Source organism: Patagioenas fasciata, chromosome 5 (assembly GCF_037038585.1).
Source record: "Patagioenas fasciata isolate bPatFas1 chromosome 5, bPatFas1.hap1, whole genome shotgun sequence".
NCBI classification, from domain to species: Eukaryota; Metazoa; Chordata; class Aves; order Columbiformes; family Columbidae; genus Patagioenas; species Patagioenas fasciata.
This window is the reverse complement of record NC_092524.1, coordinates 31,554,584-31,574,353: the sequence shown is the minus strand read 5'-3', so window position 1 is coordinate 31,574,353 and position 19,770 is coordinate 31,554,584. Positions and strand designations below refer to the sequence as shown.

At 37.0% G+C, this 19,770-nt stretch overlaps 1 protein-coding gene across 3 annotated transcripts in view; it reads right to left on the bottom strand.

Moving 5' to 3' along the window:
• Positions 1-19,770, bottom strand: part of STARD9 (StAR related lipid transfer domain containing 9) — a 109,878-nt gene that overhangs the window by 26,655 nt on the left and 63,453 nt on the right. For all 3 annotated transcript variants that reach the window (XM_065838068.2, XM_065838069.2, XM_071809226.1), the window contains 8 exons: positions 17,796-17,873; positions 16,886-16,960; positions 16,021-16,200; positions 12,159-12,210; positions 11,090-11,227; positions 10,054-10,136; positions 8,939-9,042; positions 6,693-6,740 (listed from right to left, as the gene is read on the bottom strand). In XM_065838068.2, the coding sequence (XP_065694140.1) occupies positions 6,693-6,740; positions 8,939-9,042; positions 10,054-10,136; positions 11,090-11,227; positions 12,159-12,210; positions 16,021-16,200; positions 16,886-16,960; positions 17,796-17,873 (758 nt within the window). The remainder of the gene's footprint in view (positions 1-6,692; positions 6,741-8,938; positions 9,043-10,053; positions 10,137-11,089; positions 11,228-12,158; positions 12,211-16,020; positions 16,201-16,885; positions 16,961-17,795; positions 17,874-19,770) is intronic.

Genomic DNA, 19,770 nt, shown 5'->3' with positions numbered 1-19,770 from the left:
TGCTGTAAATCTTTCAAAAATGGGGAGGGAGGGTTGTTTATATGTGATGAAATTTTACAACCACTATATAGGATATTTGTCATCTAAGTACTTCAAAGTGCTTTACAGAACAGACAAACATTCTTCTCTGTTCTCAGATAAAAAATTTCCAACATAGAAAAGGTTACAGGCATTATTGAGATTACACTGACAGTTGTTGGCAATACCAAGAACCTGATCACCCAATTCTCTGTTGGATGCAACAACTGTATTAGGTTACTGCTTCTATGTTTGGAGTAGAATTGTGATCAGAAAAGAGACCTGTGAAAAACTGTCTTACAGTCCCCTCCAAGATGTTTGGTTCCTGACTGAGTGCCAAAATTTTACATGCACACAGAGTAACAATCAAAATAGTATCTATCCTTAGCATGACCCATAAGAATATTCAAAATACTTTATCCCTCAGAAAGGAATATATATTCTCCCTGTTCACATATTATAATCAGAAATTCCTAAAGTTATAATATATATAAAGGTGATATGTGATCTCTTCCCCTTGTTTCATTTCCAAACACCACATTATTATATGTAACCTCAGAAAATTATATCTTTAAGTCTTGTAAAATATTTTAATATATTTTACTAATGAAGTAAATGATATATTTATTATAATGATGTATTTATTATACTTAAGAGAGCAAAAGTATCAAAACTCTAAAAAGTCCTTGAAGGTCAAAATAAAAATATAATTTCAAGGGAACGCTTTGGAAACATCATGTTGTTTATAAAGTCATTACCAATACACCTGTATGAAAAGAACATTTGATGTTTGCTACACAGGAATTAATTTGACATCTCTATTTAGAACTGTAAGCATGTGTTCAAAGCAATCATTTCTACAGCAACAACTGTGATTCTGTGAACTAGATTAGCAGACAAATTAGAAGAAACAATTAAGCGGCCAAAGTCTACAAATCTTCTTGAGTACTTTCCCATGGAACACACATTTCACTTGCTTAACAAGCAGTGGGAAAGCCTCACTACACCAAAACTTGAAGTTTCTCAGTAATTTACAGTATTAGTGTGACCCTCTTTTGCTTACCCGAGGAAAACAGAATTCAGTTTGTTTTAATGTTTATGTAAATATAATGCTGGTGAGAATAACTGAAAAGGAACATCATCTGTTCAGTTGTCTGGCATGGTGCAAACAGTCAGAGTACAAACTTTGCTACTGTCATCTGCTAAATGGTTTGTGTCTCTTTGGGACCCATAGGAACATATGATAAGAATAGGCAGCTCCAAGATCTGTTTATCCTTGACTTGACTACAAAAATGCCAACAACCTGTGATTTGTAATTTTTTCCCCTTGGATAAAGTTTAATTGATCCCCAGGAAATAGGAGTGAGGTGCCTCATTTCTCATTCAGCTGTAGTAGGTTTGAACTGACACTTCCCTGCAGCACTGAAACACTTGTATGGCCATTACAAATCCTCAGCTGTTCGGGTACTTCTAATCCCACCAGCTACTGGGGGACAAACTCAGAGGTTAAAGCTAGACCGGCTAACTAAAGAAGAATCACTTTTAGAACACAGTATTAAACCTGAAGTATCTCCTTTAGGAAAAGCTCCTGTGGTTTTAATGATAACTCTGAGGGAGGCTTTCCCTGCATGCTGCTTCCAGGTTATCTTCCACATTTTCCAAGGGAAATGTAATGGAGCAGCCATATGATCTGGAGGTTAAAGTACTGATCTGAGACAAAACCTCTCTGATTTTGGAGCAGTTATATCACCACTGTGTTTTCACGTACTTAGGCTGCAACATCTTCAGGGTGAGGACTGCCTCTGGATTCCTGTGCACTAAAACTAACAGAGCCTGGATGTCAGCTAAAGCCTCTCCTTGCTTATATGTTAAAACTAACAAACCTTAATAGCAATTGCAAATGCGCATATTTTGATGATGGGGTAGTCTTTAACCTGTTTTGCTAACAGACATATAAAAGCTCTGATTCCCATAGTAGTATGAAAGTTGAAAACTGTGTTACCAGACAACTGCATGACCTTGGGCAAGTCACTTAGTCTGAGATGTGTGAAAGAAGCAAAGCACATTCATCCAATAGAGTGATGAGGATCAATTAACATTATAAAATATGAGAAAGTCAAGTATCAGAAGAACTGATTTATATTCATTTATCATTATTAGCACCATTTTGATGGTGCTTACTCAGGAAACTGAGGCTGAATAGTGGAGCATGATAGCAAAACAGTAGACACAGAATTCTTGTTTTGCAACTGTTTACTAAAACCAGATAAAATTCCTCTTATAAAATGTCTCATATTCTTCCTAAGCATGACTTTCAGCTCTCAGCTACCCTTTTCATGAAATCAACCTATCACAGTTCAAACTCTTTATAAATTGAAACCCAGAACATACAAGTATATGAAACAACTCGGTGTTTTATTTCAATCCCAAAACCTCACAGTTCTCGTAGAGGTGGTTTAGATAACATCTGTTTACAGCTTGGAGAGGCTCCCAGGCTCTTCCCATACTTTCCAACAATGCTTAAACCACATCCACGCCCCATATATATTATAAAGTATCAGAGAACAAGCAATGCAAACAATGCACATGGAAGTGTGTTGTTTGCTGTTCTCAGCAGCATTACTGTATCCCCTCATGTGCACGGAAACGCCTTTTTGCTGAACTAACATGAAACTGTAAGAGCCTTTCCAACAGGCATGTGTGTTTGCACACAGAGCAGAACATGATGGAGGCCAAACTGATGTTATTAATCACAGCTCCATACTACGACTACACCCCAAAAAGGGAGAGTACATGGGGCAGACCCATACTTCACTTTAAACCTTGAAAAAACAAACATGCCCAGCAACCATTACAGTAATATTACTGATTTTGTTCTGCTGTTGTTGGGACATTTCTCTCCCTTTAAGGTTAAAGTTTCTGTAACAAAATACTGTTTTGTTGAAGGTATATATATGAATTGCAGTCGTGCTGATATTCCAGTGCCTCTTTGCTTCATCCCCTAATTTTTAATAGTAAAAAACAAAAGCCAGGCAGGGTAGTGAAGTCAGGTCTGAATACAGAGATCGTGCATGAAACACTTTTTTATGAAGTTGCTTCTTAAAGATGTCTTTCTCAAGTGGAACAAAAAATATAATGAAAATTCATGTAGAGCCTCTTACATAATACCAGTGTGCCAGAAGATGTTTTTCCTCTGACTGTGAGAGCAAAATGACTTGCTGGTTTTGGATACAGAAACTGCTGAAACCAAGAGCGAGAAGTAAGAATGCTCCCTTTCTACCTTTGAACATGCTACATCATGTCAACACACTTTTGCTGGTTTGTGGAAATCATACAATGAAATAAACTAAAAAAGAAGGTGACAATGGCCTAGAAAGAAAATAACAGGATCACACACATTTCACAGCTAAATCACCCAAGAGACAATTTAAAGAACAATCAGTTTGTCTAATAGATGGTTGATTAAACTAAAACCAAATATCAATCCAGTTAACATAAGAATTTAGCCATATTCCAGAATAAGTAGATGAGATCGCTCATTTCTTCCATCTAAAATATCTTAAATCAGATGTACTGTTAAATTTAGACTTGAAATACAGGAATACTATGAGATACAGGATTCAACCACAAACAACTTTCTGCTATAGCTTGTATTCCTGCTTTCCCGCGTAAGCAATCTACTCTCAATATAGCTCTAGCAGGAAATAATATAACCCCTGGACAAACATAAGACAAACAGCTTCATTTCTATAGGTAAGAAGACATACATAAAATGCTGGTTTCACAGGATCAGCGTACTCTGGCATACAGCATATTAAAAAAAACCAATCCAGTATAGAATTTCATAAAAGCATGCAGATTTCTAGGTGCACCAAATGCAGCAAGAAGTGGCAACAGTTACCCCTCCTCCAAGAAAATCTTTAAAAACAGCAAGTAAAATTAAAACAACAGAAAGACACCAACCTTAAATTACTGAGAAAATGTTCATATTATACCACCACTGCTGGATTGTTCTTCCCCCTCATTTTTCTCTCCACAAAGTTTGCATGATGCATGCTAAATGAGCCATCTGTAAATCCACATCTTTTCCAATCTGTTTTGTCATCAGCTCTCCGGGATCCTATTGTGCAATTCTCCTCCCCTCTTCCCCAAACACTTCTGCTGCTGATGCAGAGGCTGGCGGCTGCTACAGCATAATGCAGTTTTCAGTAACTATGGCAGCAATAGCTCTGTGGTGAGGCTGAATGCCTTCTGCAACAAAATCTTAAGGCTCAAACAGGGAAAGCTCCAGTATAAATAACCCCTTTTGCTAAAATCTGAAATTTGTCATTTTTCCCAAAGAAAAATTCAGGCAAGTTAGCAGTCTTCAAGTCCCATTTTTCTTTTACAAATGATTTTTTCCAGGGCAAGAGGAGTTAATAATAAAGCAGAAAAAAAAAAAAAGATGTTGGCAAGGCGTTTTGCTCCCTTGCAAATCCCAGCATTGAGAGCAATCAGGAGGCAGGGCTACAGCCAATGCACTGATACACATCCATCCCCACTCCATCCTCCCCCTCCAATCTGAGGTCCTTCCCACAGGGCCCCAGAGCATCACACCGCAGCAGGCACCACACGTGGGATCGTACATCTGCTTCTGCCTTGCACAGAGGCTCAAACCTCTCCCTTCTCCTCCTCAAAGCAAAGGGAGAAAGGATGAAGGAGACATGAAGACCTTGTAATACCATCTCCTCCGGCCACCTGAAGCAACGCCACTCACAAAATACAAAGCAAAAGCTGGGGGCTGGTGGGCAGGAGGTGGGAACCAGAAATCAGTCAAAATAGCCAGCAGAGTCATAAACCTTTAGAAATAAGGGACCTTTGGAAATGTACACAGAGGGTAATGCCCTTCATAGGAGTTGCTATCAGGTGAAAGATGATTAGGATTTCTGATGAGTTGGTTTACTTACAGTAAGGCAACGATTTATTTAAGGCAGCCCTTTAAATACACTTCTAAACTGGACCTCTTTTTGGCAAGGAGTCACAGGCATAAGACTCAGCCACACACTCCAGTAAAGGTCACTGCTGCCTTGCTAAATTCCAGTTCAGCTGGAACTACAGTCTATCACGGGTTTCCCCCTTATTATTTCAGTTACATAGAGAACCAGTTAGTTCCCCTGCTAGCTCACTACATGTGATTCTCCAGTAAGTTGTACAGTTGCTGTAATTGACACAGTACACTTCTCTGTGAAATGAAATATTTGAAGGATCTTCTAAGAGATGAAAAAATATATTTATTTAACTTGTATTTGTAGAATGCTTTGAAATTCTCAAATGAAAGCTTTTAGTAAGAACTCGGAGTACTATTTTTACAAATATTAGTTGACCATACCACATTAGAATAATCATTTATCGTGTTTTCCAGCATCAGATGCCATGTTTAGGGGCACTATTGCCTTTCCAGTTCAGCAGAATTTCACACATTCTTATATGATGATTCTTTTTTTTTTTTTCTGGTCTAACAACGTGGGTATTTTCAAGGAAAGAGAGCTTAAACGTGCTGCAAGCAGCTTAAATTAATTCAGCATACTGCTATACCACTGGACTCTAATGGAACAACTCCTGTTTTTTTTTTTCCAAACCAGCAAGAGAAGAAAATCTGGGTTTATATTTATACGCAGTATGGTATTACGGCAATGACAGGGGCAAGAACTTGATTATCTACTTATTTGTCATGGTGCTGTCATATGATGACTGATGCCAGTCACAAGACTTCTGTGTGTGTTTGCTGGCTGACGACAAACATCAGAATTTTGAAGTGCTGCAGCCCTGCTAAGTAGGGTGTACAAGCAAGCAGCCAAGTAAGAGTAGAGGGAATCACATCACTTTTCAAGAAAAGTTTAATGTCCAAAGTTTTAATATTGCGGTGCAATGGTAGAAATTATTTTCTCTCTCATTTCTCAAAATATTTTAACTTACAATTAGAGGCTGAACTTGAATTACAAGCCATAAAAAGCAGATGAGAAAAATGTCATCACACTGATATCATGGGAGATGAGATTGTAAGTAATCACTATCATAATACATATGTTCATATGTTCCGAAATAAAAAATCCAGAAGAAAGCAAAGTAGCATCAGTTCCCGATTAAAAAGTACTTAAACCCATGGAAGCCCAACAAGTTATAAATTATTTTTGTGTGCAGCTGCTGTGCTTCTTTGCAAGAATGAACCATGTTCCATGCTAGGGCTTCTTTTTTTTAACTCTTCCACAAAGTCATTTTCTTGTCACCAGAAGAGAGCCCAATTTGTCCAAGGTATTTTATATATATTAATGAGTATTCACAGTACCTATTACTGACATGAAATTTAATATATTTTTATGGTTCTTCTATACTGTAAATTGGTGGTAGGTTCAGCATAAACTCCACCCTAGTAATGGCTTTAATATACTGGCTACACATGCAACAAAGGTGCAAACCATTTGCTCAGGGTTGAGTATAGAGAAAGACAATGGTTGTGGAGACTTGCTTGTAATCCAGCTGCATGTACAGATTCTTGTTTCAATATGATAAAATCAAATTGATGCTTGAAGCTTAGTTTGCTTCTCTTCTGCAGGAAATCAGTGTAGCACAAGAGAAAGAAAAAGCTAGAGGGGGAAAAAAAACTCAGCATGACTTAAACAGGTTAATATTCTTACCTTAGTTCAAGAGAAAATTCATTTTCTTTACAGTTTCTACACTTCTGACTGTAAAAATAAAAATAGGAAATCATAAAGATGTTCAAAAAGAACGCAAGAAAACTTCACTGAAGCCTATTGTACACAGAGATGTTATGGCAATTTTCTAAGGTGCAGATTGCTAGCAGCTGGGAGAACATCAAGAACTACCAAGTGAGATGGGGAGAAAGAGGGAAACACACTCACACACACACACACACATACATATAGCTTGTCCTGTTCGTATATTTTCTTCTAAGCATCTCTTTCTGACAGAGACAAGACCCTGCACCAAGCAGACTTTTTACTGATGACCAAATAAGCACTCCCTGTAGTCCACTTAGTCCCATATTACTGACTGCAAAGTACCTCAGACATACCTTTTAGTGCTTGACATTGACTTTTCTTCATGAAAGCTGGACTTTTGAGAGACCAGATAAATCTCATTTTATTTTCATATTACAGACCTTAGGCTAGATGTCTCAATCATAACCCCTAGCATAACCAAAACTACTTGTCTGGACAGAAACACAGGCTTACTAGTTACTGTAAAGGAAGGTTGAGTGAATCAGTTCCATTTACCTTCGACAAAAAACTATTCAAGAAGAAAAAAAGACCACGGGGCTATATAAGGTGAAAGACAACTAATATTAGACATAATTTGTAGCTTATTCCTGTAAGAGATGGGCATTCAAAAAAATCAGGCAAATGCAATACTGTAATGCTTTTCATTTTCACTGAAGTAACCATTTGAAAAACCCTAGGAAAGCATGAGGGTAACGTTAAGCAATGTCACATGCGCATAGTCCTGTCCAAGTGGTTAAAATATTGATCAACACAAACAAATCTGCTATCTGAACATCGTCAGAAAAAAATAAATCAGAAATGTTCTTCAGTTTTGTCAGGTTAAAAACAGGAAAACCAAGTGCAATTCTGTGCTAAACTGTTCACAATGCTTTGGGGTTTCTGCAGGATTTTCTAGGACCATCAACACATGTCCGTGACAAAGGCCCATGTTTATACCCATGTAAAGAGCAACTTGGTATCTACTTTTGAAGGTCATTAGACAAACCCTTATTTTAAATTCTTTCTAATTTTTATGAATAAAATCACAACAGTGATGTGTAAAATGTACCTCAGTAAAGAAACAAAATGAAACACCATTTTGTATAGAAAGGTATCACTGCAGCAAACGAAAAGCAAATTAAGAGATCAGCTATATTAAAGAGAACACATAGAAACACACTATCCATGGTGGAAAGCAAGCCACTTAACTAGAAGTATGAAGAGATGTTCAAAACAGAGATAACATCTTACGCTTATAAAAACAAGATGAAATACTTCCTCTAGAAGGAGATAAAAGATTCCCAGTATGTTACCACACCAAAAACACTCTAGCAAGAAGCAGAACTACCAACAGATATAAATGAGAAGAAGGCTGTTTCTTGCCTTTAACAGGTCAATTGAATGTGCCAGGCTGAGAGGAATTAAAAAAGAGAAAAAACCCAATTACATTTAATTCTGTGATATTCTGTTTTCAATGTTATGAACTGAAACACAGGAGATAACAATTCATTTTCCTGATACATCTTAATCACTGTCTTCATCACACCAATGCTTTCCCTTTTAGGAAGGCTCTGCCATGAGGAGCATACACTAGATACTGTCACTCTGAGCAGCTCTTCAGCATTTTGGAAGCATTCTATGCCCTATTTACTGCTCAGCTTTGAAAAAAAGAGAGAATCACAGTGGCTTTCAGAGATGAAGGACTCAATGAGGAGAAAACAAAAGGAAATTTATGAACAAACCAACTTTATGATTTCCACAACAAATTAATGGGGAAGCTGAATTGGTAATAATTACCTTGGCTAAATCATATATAGAAAAGTCCATTATGTGCACTGAAGTAAGAATATTGTAATAACTATAGATTAGTTTATAAATTGAAACATCTATAATGCAGATTTGCAAGTGAACTTATTGATGCACAATCAAGAAAATGCCTTAATTATTCATCGTGCATTAATAAACAAATTTTCAGATTTGTTGCTCAGATATCATAACACTGTATATTAGTTCGCTAATGCATTTCTCAAACTCTTTTATTTGGTCACTTGAAAACTTGATGGTACCGATTTTACATATAACTTAATTTTATCTGAACCAAGTCCTGGTTTCAGACATCATCCCATATGAGAAACTGTTTGTTTGTTTGCTTTTAAACTTACTTTTCAAGAGAAGAAAGGATATAGTGAGGACAATGGGTGCAACTGCCATCCAGCTTGAGCCAGTCCAAAGCTCCACAACTGGGAATGGGTGAGGTTTCATTAATCTACAAAACGCACAACATGAGAACAGGAAGAAAAAATACTACAGCAAGCCAGGAACTTCCAAGTTATCATTAATACTGCTGTTGCCAACTACTGTATGCAACGCTGCATAATACATCCCATGTGAGTTTATAATCTCACTTACACTTCTGCTTAGTCTCTGATAATTTGCAAAATTAAGTATTTGTTACTGAGTACACTACTTGTTATAGCCTTGTTTTAATGTACTGCATGTTTCATTAATCAAGAAATTAAGAATGAAAACAAATGCAAGTTAAGCTCCTTATCTCAGCTACAGAAATGAGTACAAAACAACAGTTGAGTGGCAAGTATAAAACATTAATATATGAAAATCCATTTTAAAAGGTAGATTCTTGCCAATATCAGTTGATAACATGGTTATGTCCTAAACCAGAAAATTTATATTCTTTAAGTTAGTTTTTTTAGCTACATATGCCAGTCATTTAAAGAATTATCTATTTTTCTAAACATTATTCAACTAGCTGCAGTAGTTAGTTCCTGAGATTAACATACCACAAAATATTTTATCTATCTCTGATATATGTAACAATTAAGTGCTTTCAGAGCCAGTAATACTCAAACACTTAATCCCATACATTTTCTATTTCTTCTAGTATACCTCATTCAGGATGGTGAAATGACAGAGAAAGAAGATAATTCAGAAAATTATCAGATGCGGAAAGATTAACTGATCTTTTCACTGCGGCATTCTGCCTTTTTGTTCCAATCCTACTCTAGTCATGACTAGAAATAGGAAACACTAAATTATTCAAAGGATCTGGATCATCTTTTGCTAAGCACATCTGAAAGAAATGCTAGTGTCCTTCCACAAAAGGTTTAGTGTCATTACAAGCCATTAGATGGAGGAAATTAAGCAAGCAAATACGATGATGAGAAGAAATACTATCTATATCAGGCTTGCTTTTAAGAGGGAAAATAATTAGGAAAATCAATGAAGAATTAGGAGAGAAAAATACAGTTTTAGAACTTACTGATCTTCTTTGTCTTAAGATAGCAGCTTCTGCTGGGTGATTGAATCTAAACTTATGAGACTTGCCAAGGACAACAAGGGCCCCTATGAACAAAAATTAATTAGGAATCTACAGAGACATAATTAATCAAACAGTTGGTCTCTAGAATGACAGCAGTTTATTAACTGCAGTATACAGACTACAGCATATACAAATTACTACAGAATAGTATGTTTAAAACCCCCCAACATTCTAACCAACAGCTTTCTGACAGTCACAAAGCAGAGATATATTTTTAGAATTTGCCACTATGGAGCAGCAGAGTTATTTTGTAATGACAGCATCCAAGCAAACTAATCCTGGAGATCCCTGCAAACTCAACAGTTAATTCCCTGTTCATAATCAAGACCAGTATGACTCCATATAAAAACCATAAGCAATCCACTGCTGGAAACTTGTTTTTATACTGTCTTTTTAAGAATCCAGATCACTGCAAGTTCCCAAAAACTAGATTTGATTATTTTTTTTTTTATTTTAAACAACCTGAAAATATGGGAGCCTGATCTGTTTGTTTCATTTGAGTTCCTTCACCATAGCCATAGGGTCAATGAGCTCACCAGATGACTCAGTATCCTCCACCCAAACATACTGTTAAAAAGTTGATTGTCATTTCAACCATTAACACAATTGCCAAAAAAACCCACCAGTGGTCAGCTGGCTTAGAGCCAGTCTCTACTGCTTTCCACAACAGTACCTCTTGCGAGAGCCGGTCCAGCTCTGACTACAGGTATTTCCATTTCAGAAGGCTACAGATTACTGCTGCCAAAAGAGGTCTTAATATCATCACCCAGGTCTTCATTTTACTTTCTGTGGGGTACTTAATTTATTTGTCCCAGTCTGGAAGCTCTAGCCATGGATTAAACCTTGTGGTGCTAGGCAGCAGCAGGAAACTGAGAGATATATTTCTTAGATCTGCGTAAGTTCCATAAATCCTTGTCTCTAAACTCCAGAGGTAAGTTGATTATAATGTGGCATTCACAGAAAAAGCAAGCCTTACCTTGTGACAGACGACATGATCCAGTGACTTCACATCCATTCACAGCGCAGCGTGCACCCGGAACTGGTCGCAGTGTCACAATCCCACCGTTGTTGTCTATCATGCAATGATCCCTTTCAATCCCCCATCCCTGCAAAACTACAGTGTATAGATTTGCTTTATCTCACCTGTCAAAGGGGTTGAGTTTGTACTAGTTTCCTCAGAATGAGGTGCCATGCACTGTTGGACACTATGACTGCATACTTCATAACTCAGAGAACTGTTATGTGCAGAACAAGAAATTAAATTGTCTTCATTGATTGCTAGCCATGTACCCAATCGCAGAAAAATCTTGCTTGACTGAAAACAGTGAGATTGCTCTTTTAAAGTATTTCTGGTTCTGGAAAACTATACACTGCTTACTGATCTGTGAACTGATGTGCCAATTTTTCTCTAGTACTGCATTTTCTCACCGCTATCATGGCATTTATTGTTTATATTTTACTAACCTACTGGTAGAAAATAATCAAACCTAACCAAACTTATTATAGCAGAACTAACCAAAGCTGAGATTCCACAAAGTTTCCAATTTCAGTATAAAGTTTCAACTCTCTATGACAATTTGTAGCTCTTGAGATTGACCATTAAAATTAAGAGCAGAAATCAAATTAAATAAAAAAAATACTGAATCATTTGGATTTTATATCTCAAATATTCTGCCCAAGTAGAGTTGAAAAGTATTTTCAATGTCTCATGATCATTTGTGCCATCAGTTTAGGATAAAATATACCGAGATTTGGATGTTGAAGAAAGATATTTTTAAACTCTAGTGTAGCATTTCACAAGTGGGAAAAATATTCTGAAGAGATCTCAATTAGGTCAAGACCACTGACTTTTTGACCTCTTGAACAAAAACAAAAAATAACTGAAAGATTTTAGCCAACTTAAACAATACTCTCTTCTTGCTTACCAACTTCTATAAAGAAAGTTGACAAACACAAACATTACCTCGTTATTACACATGACAAACATAAACCTCTTGGTTTGACTAGACTATATAATAAAATAATTTGTAATATCATTCTCTTACCAATATCTTGATCTTGGTCTGAGTCACTTCTTCCGATTTTGGTTGTTCCTTCCTAAAACAAGAAAAGAACTAATTTAAAATCAGTAACAGAAAGTGGACTATATATAATAATTTAAAAAGCTTTGGGACAGCATCTTAGCAAATACCTGAAATAAATCACCTCTGAATGACTGAACTGTTTAGAGCAAATTCTATCTACTACTTTGTAATACTTCAGCCTGCTGCCCCCCATAGTGATGCAATTACTTTTTATCCTGCAGCTATGACAGCTTCTCCTATTACGACTCCAGCAGATGAAGTAACCCTCAGTGGATGATTTTTGGACTGTGCTTGAGACAAATATTTTGCATATGAACACACATTCTGATGCTTTCAAGTATTACTGTCAGACTTGTTTGCAGGAATGAGATAATTCTTTTCATAAATAACCATGCAGGAAAAAAGAAGCTGCAAAATGATTATTCAGTTAACTAGGCTTTTCAGACAGAAAAATAATAGAATTCTTATTTTGTAAGGGAACTTTGTCATAGATTATGAATTCTTTAAACTAACTACTAAAGGAGAACTTTTTTTCCCCAAAACTTAAATTATAAAAAGTGTTCTTGGTGGTTATCCTATAGGGGCAACTTCCCAAATTCAAGATCCAGTAACTTCAAAGAAGAGAACTTCTTAGGAAGAAAAGTCTCCAGAACAATTAGACTTAAATCATGTTATGGGCAATCATGGAAGAGAGACAGTATTCTTATGGTACTGTGCAAACATCAATAAAACAGAGTCATTTAATCACTACTATGAGAAATAAAATAACAAAGAAACCAATGAATTTACCACCTGTCTAGTATGTTCCATTACCACTTCTTTTTCCTTAGGAAAACAAAGCAAGATCATTTCCCCACTCTGAAGAGACACTATACATTATTACTGTAAACTGATTCATGAATGTGCTCTAAAACAACTTTAGTGGCAACTCTTTCATTCCTATTAAAATTAATTATGGTCATTAAACTACTTGACTTTTGTATTCTAATTAGAATAAATAGAATTTGGCTTCTGCTCCAAGCATATTATAACCTAGATTTAAATATGAAGCAAGACGTAGTAACTGGAAGCCTGAAGACGGGGAAAGGGGAAGCTGTGCATTACTGTAAAGTGATGCAGTTATGGGTAATTATGGGTAAACCACAGTGGTTTTGTGCATTGGGGAAAGGGAATGATTACAATTCAGTTCCTCCCAAAGCTCTGCTGTCTGAACCAACTAAGAGAGCCCTCTGCTGCAAGTGTTGCTGAGATTCTCTCACTGGAGAGGTTGAAAGCTGAATTGTGCCCAGTGCCCCTGCTTTGGAGTAATTAGCAAGTTACATTTCAGCTTAATGCTCAGTGGACTCAACCACAAAGTATCCACCTGGCTTGACCACAACTTGTAGAAAACTTATGATCCATATGGCCTTTGACTTGCCTCACACAATCAAGTGAGTTAACAACATGTATTTTATACAAAGAGAAGTAAACCAACTTCTTAAAGACTTCTATCAATTATCTTATTGACTAAACAAAGAAATCATTATTGCCATTCCAAAAGAAACCTTTTTTTCCAATGTGCTGAAATAACTCTCTGGTAACACAGTTCAATTCAGAAAAGTATATTACAGCAGTATTGGCTCATGAAATTCACAATAGCATCCCATTTAGTGGAGTGATTCTGGGTGAGTTTAAGTACAATTAAAAATTGCAGCTGAGAGCAAGGGTACAGATACAAACAAACAAACTCAACTTGAAGAAAACAAAACTAAGCCTGAACTCAGGCCTATGCTGATTTCATTTCTTCAAATGTTATTACTGAGCTAATAATTCAACTATTTATACTCTTTTCTAATTTAATATGGAATATTCTACCGGAAAAAGTGAAAGACAGATGATTCAGAAGAAGTGATAGCACAACTTCACCTTAAAATATCAAGGTACATCTTCATATCTGTTGAAGTGTGTTTACATTGTTACCCTTTTCTGGCACTGTTTCCTGACTAAGGGCAGAATTCACATTATAGAACCATAAAAAGTAAGACTGCTTTAAACTTTCAGTTTTGGAAGTGTTCCAACTTTCATAAAAGCTTGTGAAGTACATATTTTTCTAAAAGAAAATAAACAAATACTGTATTCTTAAACTATGCAAAAAGGTCAGTTAAATTATAGGGAAAACATATATATTTTGTTAATGAAAGCCAGAAAAAAAGAGAACAGAACCTAAGAAAGAAAGGTTCTTTAAGCATAGCCACAGCATTGATTAGTGCAATTAACTCTATGGAATATGAAGAGACTAAACAGTAACATGATGTTCATTCTAGACAATCTGAAAACTGCTGCCAAGACCTCTATCTAGAAGTACAATGTAAAGTGCTGTTATATGTTGAAGACCTAATATGTAAGGAACTGCTAATGTTTTACCTTCTTGCTGTTCAGATGAAGGTAATAGACACCAGAGTCTAAGAGATGCAAAGCACAAAGAAAAGAAAAGGCAGCATCTAGGAGCAAAGAAAGAGGCGACAAAGATGTTAGTGTGACAGAGAGACACTAATGACTTCAGAAAGTGACCCTTCAAACTAGGTTTCTCCATTAAAATGACTAACGTTAAATTATTTTAGGTGTTGTTAAAATATAGTGTGTGAAAATATTTGCTGTTTCCAAAATAGCCCATAATGGAAAAACATTGACGTAGTAGCAATTACTTTTAATAAATATTTAATATTAATGTAGGTTTGAGTAGTTCAAGTTGCATGTTGATCAGTACTGAGCATTATTATTTGGTCCCTAATTATTATCTGGTACAGTTTCTCTGTGCTGGCATGAGAAAAATTGTAAAGTTTCTCTTTCAATATAATGATAAAGAACAACATGATTTCTGTTTCAAGTATTTGTTGCAACTTTTCAAGAGGGAAATAAAATCCTGTGTCTCTAAACCACATCAATTAGCATAAAACCTAGGTTTGGCTTAAGATATTTCATTAGTAGACAGGTTTATGATTTTTCAGCTATATTTTTTGCTAATGAGTGCATCTCACATTAAACAGCATCAATATTTCAGTAATTTCCATTCATTTAAACAACATTAAAAATTTAAAGTCCAGCTTAGCACTGACTTATTAGAAAGAAAAAGTGCATAAAACTATTTGACCTAGCTATGCACATCATAATCTGCAATGTGGAGTAATACACATACAACATTATGAAAGTTTCTTGGTGAAAATCTTTCCCTAAATGAGCAGCTACACAGCAAAACAATATCTATGAGGCCAGGATTTCCACTTGACCCTGGAAAGCAGCCACTCAAGTGAGATCGCAAGTAATCAGCATGCAAGCTACACACCTGCCTCTACTTGGCAGGCCTGGTAGGGTTAGAAGAGCAATATACAGAAGTCCTTGACAAAGTGAGCTTGTGCTTGTTAAAGCTGACTTTTATCTTTGATCTACACATACACAAGTATTCCAGTATCAAGTATACAAGTACCTAGCAAAGTCTAGACCAGAATGCCTAGTATACTTTAAGGACCATCCTTTACATTTATATACACATGTACACACATCTGTCCTCATGCTTTATGGACAAGCTACTAATGCTTTGCTTATGATACATTATCAAACAGTTTGCACATGCATTCATAAGAGATCAAATTATTATCCCACATTCTAATTCTTCTCCTCATTTTCATGTATCCTTTCCTGCTTTTTTTTGCCCTGTTACCTGTGTCTTGTGGCCTATCCTTTTCGATAGCTGTCATTGTAATGCCACCTTAACCACTCTCCGTTTCCAAAGAAAACAAGTGTTCTCAAATTCAAGGGAAAAATAAGACAAGTGACAATATCTCACCCTGAGATGATACAGCACCACTCCTGTGCTGAGAATATCATCATCCATGGCCATCAGATGAGGAAAACTAGAAGCTATTTTTACTCCAGCTTTTTCTTTGTTGATGTCCACACTGTATTCTTCCATGATGGCTTTCCTGTCTGTCCACTTACTTGTCCAGTCTTTGGTCAACTGCTCAATCTTAAAGAACAGGAGAGGAAATGGTTTCACCTACTAAGCAGGTTAATCTTTCGCATACATAAATTTATTGAGAAAGAACAGCATTTTTTTTTCCAATTATTGGATGCAGAATTCTTTCACCAGTTGCAGTGCAGGTATATTTCTAATCACAGTAGATTTCTGTGGCAACAAAAAAATCAGGTAAAAACTGTACTACCACTTAGTGAAGCAGGTTTAATTCAATGAAGACGCATTCCCAAAATGACTTATGATCACGCTAACTAGTCTGTCTTTAAGCAAAGCTTCAAATTAAGATCTCCAAAACCTTTCCAGGTCACCAGTCATCAAATCTTCTTTGTAATTTTGTGACTGCACAATAATTTTCTTTTAATAAATCAAAGGAGTTTAATCTTAGAAGAGAGAGCCTCTGTGTAATTAATTACTGTGATACATTGAGACATCTTTCAAACAAGGAGTAGCTTGTGCAGACTTAGTGACACACAATGGACATATCCTGTTAAGGACATAAGACTTTCATCACAAACTGGTAGGGAGCACCCAGCAACACTAAGGATGGCAGTTTCCAGCATATTGAGAGCAAGGAGGAAAGGAATAGGACAAAACCATTTTCACTGTGGTTTCAGAACTGTGGCAATGCTATCTCCCTGGTCCAGTGAAACAGGACAGAGTCACAGATTGTACACACCTTCATTTCATTCTGAAGCACCAGTTCAGTCAGATTGCTGTCCCTGTCATCACTCCAAGAAGGACTGGAATTCCTCTGTACAAACAACAGCCACCAAGATCTACATGTTAGTTTCCTTAGTCACAATTAACAGGCACATTCTTTCACTCACCAGAATTTCACGGAGATGAACTCAGAAGAAGGAAAGACAAAACAGACATTTGATGCTGCCTTCTAGCATCTAGAGTACACCTCTCTAGCTATTGCATGCAAGTTTTTGTGAAGAATGGCTGAAGGAGCATTAACAGAGAGATACTTCTGTGTAAATAAATCCTGGACTGTAGTTCCAGTCTCCCGCAGCAAAACATGCTCTCCATGGCATGGAAAACCAAGATGCTATTATTATTCCAAAGGAGAAAAATACAAAGAGTGTCCGCTGTATCGTGAGGGCTCATGGATGTTCACAGCTTCCTTTGGGGGACAGAGTACAAAGGCAGGGTGAAACCTCTAAAATACTCTTGAGGTCTACTAGTTGACTTTTTTGGGAAAGAGGGTTGTAGCAAGTCTGGCAGGGAAATTACATCAATGATTAATATTTTGTACTCTCTTGGTGATTCCATATTGCTACAAAGAAAATATCTCTATTTCATGGTTTTTCTGGACAAGAAAACCATCTGACTCCATGAAAGAGATGCAAGGAAATCCTTTCTAATCATTACACAACTGGTTTTACTTCAGAATTATCAATATAATGCCAGAAAAAGGAGAAATGACACAAATGCAGTTAGTTGATTGTGAAATCACTCAGAGAACAGTTTAACTTACCTCCAGTTACAATAAATACGGAAAGATAAACAGATAAGACACAAGTAAGCTATCGTAGCTACCTAAAGCACCATTAGAGCTGCAGCTGGGAAGTGTTCCTACGTACCAGTTCAAAGCTCATCAGCATAGTTTTCAACCTATCAATTTCTTCTCGCAGTTCTCTGATCAGTTTTACATTTGCATCCTGAAACATTGAGACACAGATGTTGGAAAAATCATTCTTCAAAATAATTCTAGCCGCACAAATCAATGCAGAACTGTTCCAAGAGCCAGGAGGAGAGAGGAGAGAGGAGAGAGGAGAGAGGAGAGAGGAGAGAGGAGAGCAGGCACACTCACAGCAGCACTCAGTGACCCACTCTGCCAGGCCCCCCCACCTAGGGGCAGGTGGTTCCCATCTTTGATGGGTTCTCTTTTCCCATAAACTTTGTTCCATTTCTTTTCTGAACAGAGAAGTATTTCGTTTCTATCATGACTATAGCTGGATACTTTCATGGATTTACCTTCAAAATAGTCCCATCACATCAGAAAAATGCTGCTATTTCTGTCATGCAGAGGAGAAAAATCAGGCTAAAGGAGACTAAGTCAGAATGTCACCAACCATGGGATTAAAAGCCCTTGCAGTTGATACACAAAACATTTCCTGCCTACTGTGTGGAGGCATTTATCTCCATTTCAGAGTGAGCATCTCTGGACAGGCAGTTTCTAGAAATCAGCTTTTTGCAGGCAGTTCAGGGAAACTCTTGAGTCAAGAGTCAAATTTCTCTGGGCTGCCAGTGACACTAGCCCAAGTCAATTTGCAGTGAGGAGAGTAGCTAGATGAAGAGAGTAGCTAGCTGAAGGGATGGAGTTAAGGGTTTAGCATGGGCTGTGAAAGAAAATAAGGGGCACACAAGTTGGGTGCTGAGAGTCTGTATGAAACCAGAGGCTAACCCAGGAGGACTGTGTTTACTTGCCTGTGGCCTGTCACAGAACTGAGAACTGCTGCTGCCAAAACCAAACACACTATTGCTGCCATTAGTGACGTCTAAAATCTAGTTATAGGCACTGGCAATATGGATGCAAATTACACTTGGGGAACCTTGGATTAAATATGTTTCCTTCTACCCAATGTTTAACAGAGTATCATTAGGAAAGCAAATAAATGAAGCACATCTCTAAGATTCTATCCTTTTATCTACAGAAAAAATCTCAATACACCCAGACCAAATCACGAAAGAACACTAGTAAAGTTGTAAAGTCAACTGCTCGAAGATCAGGAAATGCTGGAATCAAGACTTTTTTGAAACCTTAATTCAGTCCCTTAAATGGATACGCTGTGATTCAGTCCTTAAATTACATGATCACTGTAGGACAGCAGACTCATGCAGAATGCCAGGTAAAGAATGCTCAGTTGAAGAGCAGCAATTCAAGAGTTTTATATTTCTAGCATATGTGATATTTAATCTTGATTATTATGTGCTATTTGAATTTTGCTGTGAATATAGACAGAATTATGCATTTCCCCATGGATTTTTTTATGTTGATTTTCATCACTATAGTGTCTAAAACCTCCACAGTTGCTAATTGGTCTGTTCTAACAGCATGTCTGTGACTGGCAGAGTTTATGTTTTTCCCATTTGATAAATGTGGACTGGAGGTAAGGGTAGAAAATGAGGAAACTGCACACAGAAAGATTGCTTTAAGCACCCAGAATGCTGTAGGAGGGGCAGCCACAGAATCCAGTTCTCCAAGGCAGCATCAGACTCTCCTTTAATACCCTGCCACCTCTCAGGTTGTGCAGCCTGTGAAGTGCCCCTGCACAATCGAACAGATGAATCTGCCACACAAGTCAGAGTTCATACCTGGAACAGGCCTATTTTGTGCAATGAATGAAGCTGTGGTTCTGTGGCATAAATTGTTCCCATGTACTTAAAGCCTGCATCATTTTGTGTACTGAAAAGCAGACAAATTGAGACTACACAGGCTACCTTAGGCCTGATATTTTAACTTTTCAGTTCTTGACTTTGCAACCTGAATAGGGTTCATTCAACGTGTCAAGAAGAAGGGTTGCAAGGGTTATGCTTTTAGAGGTAACAAGTTAA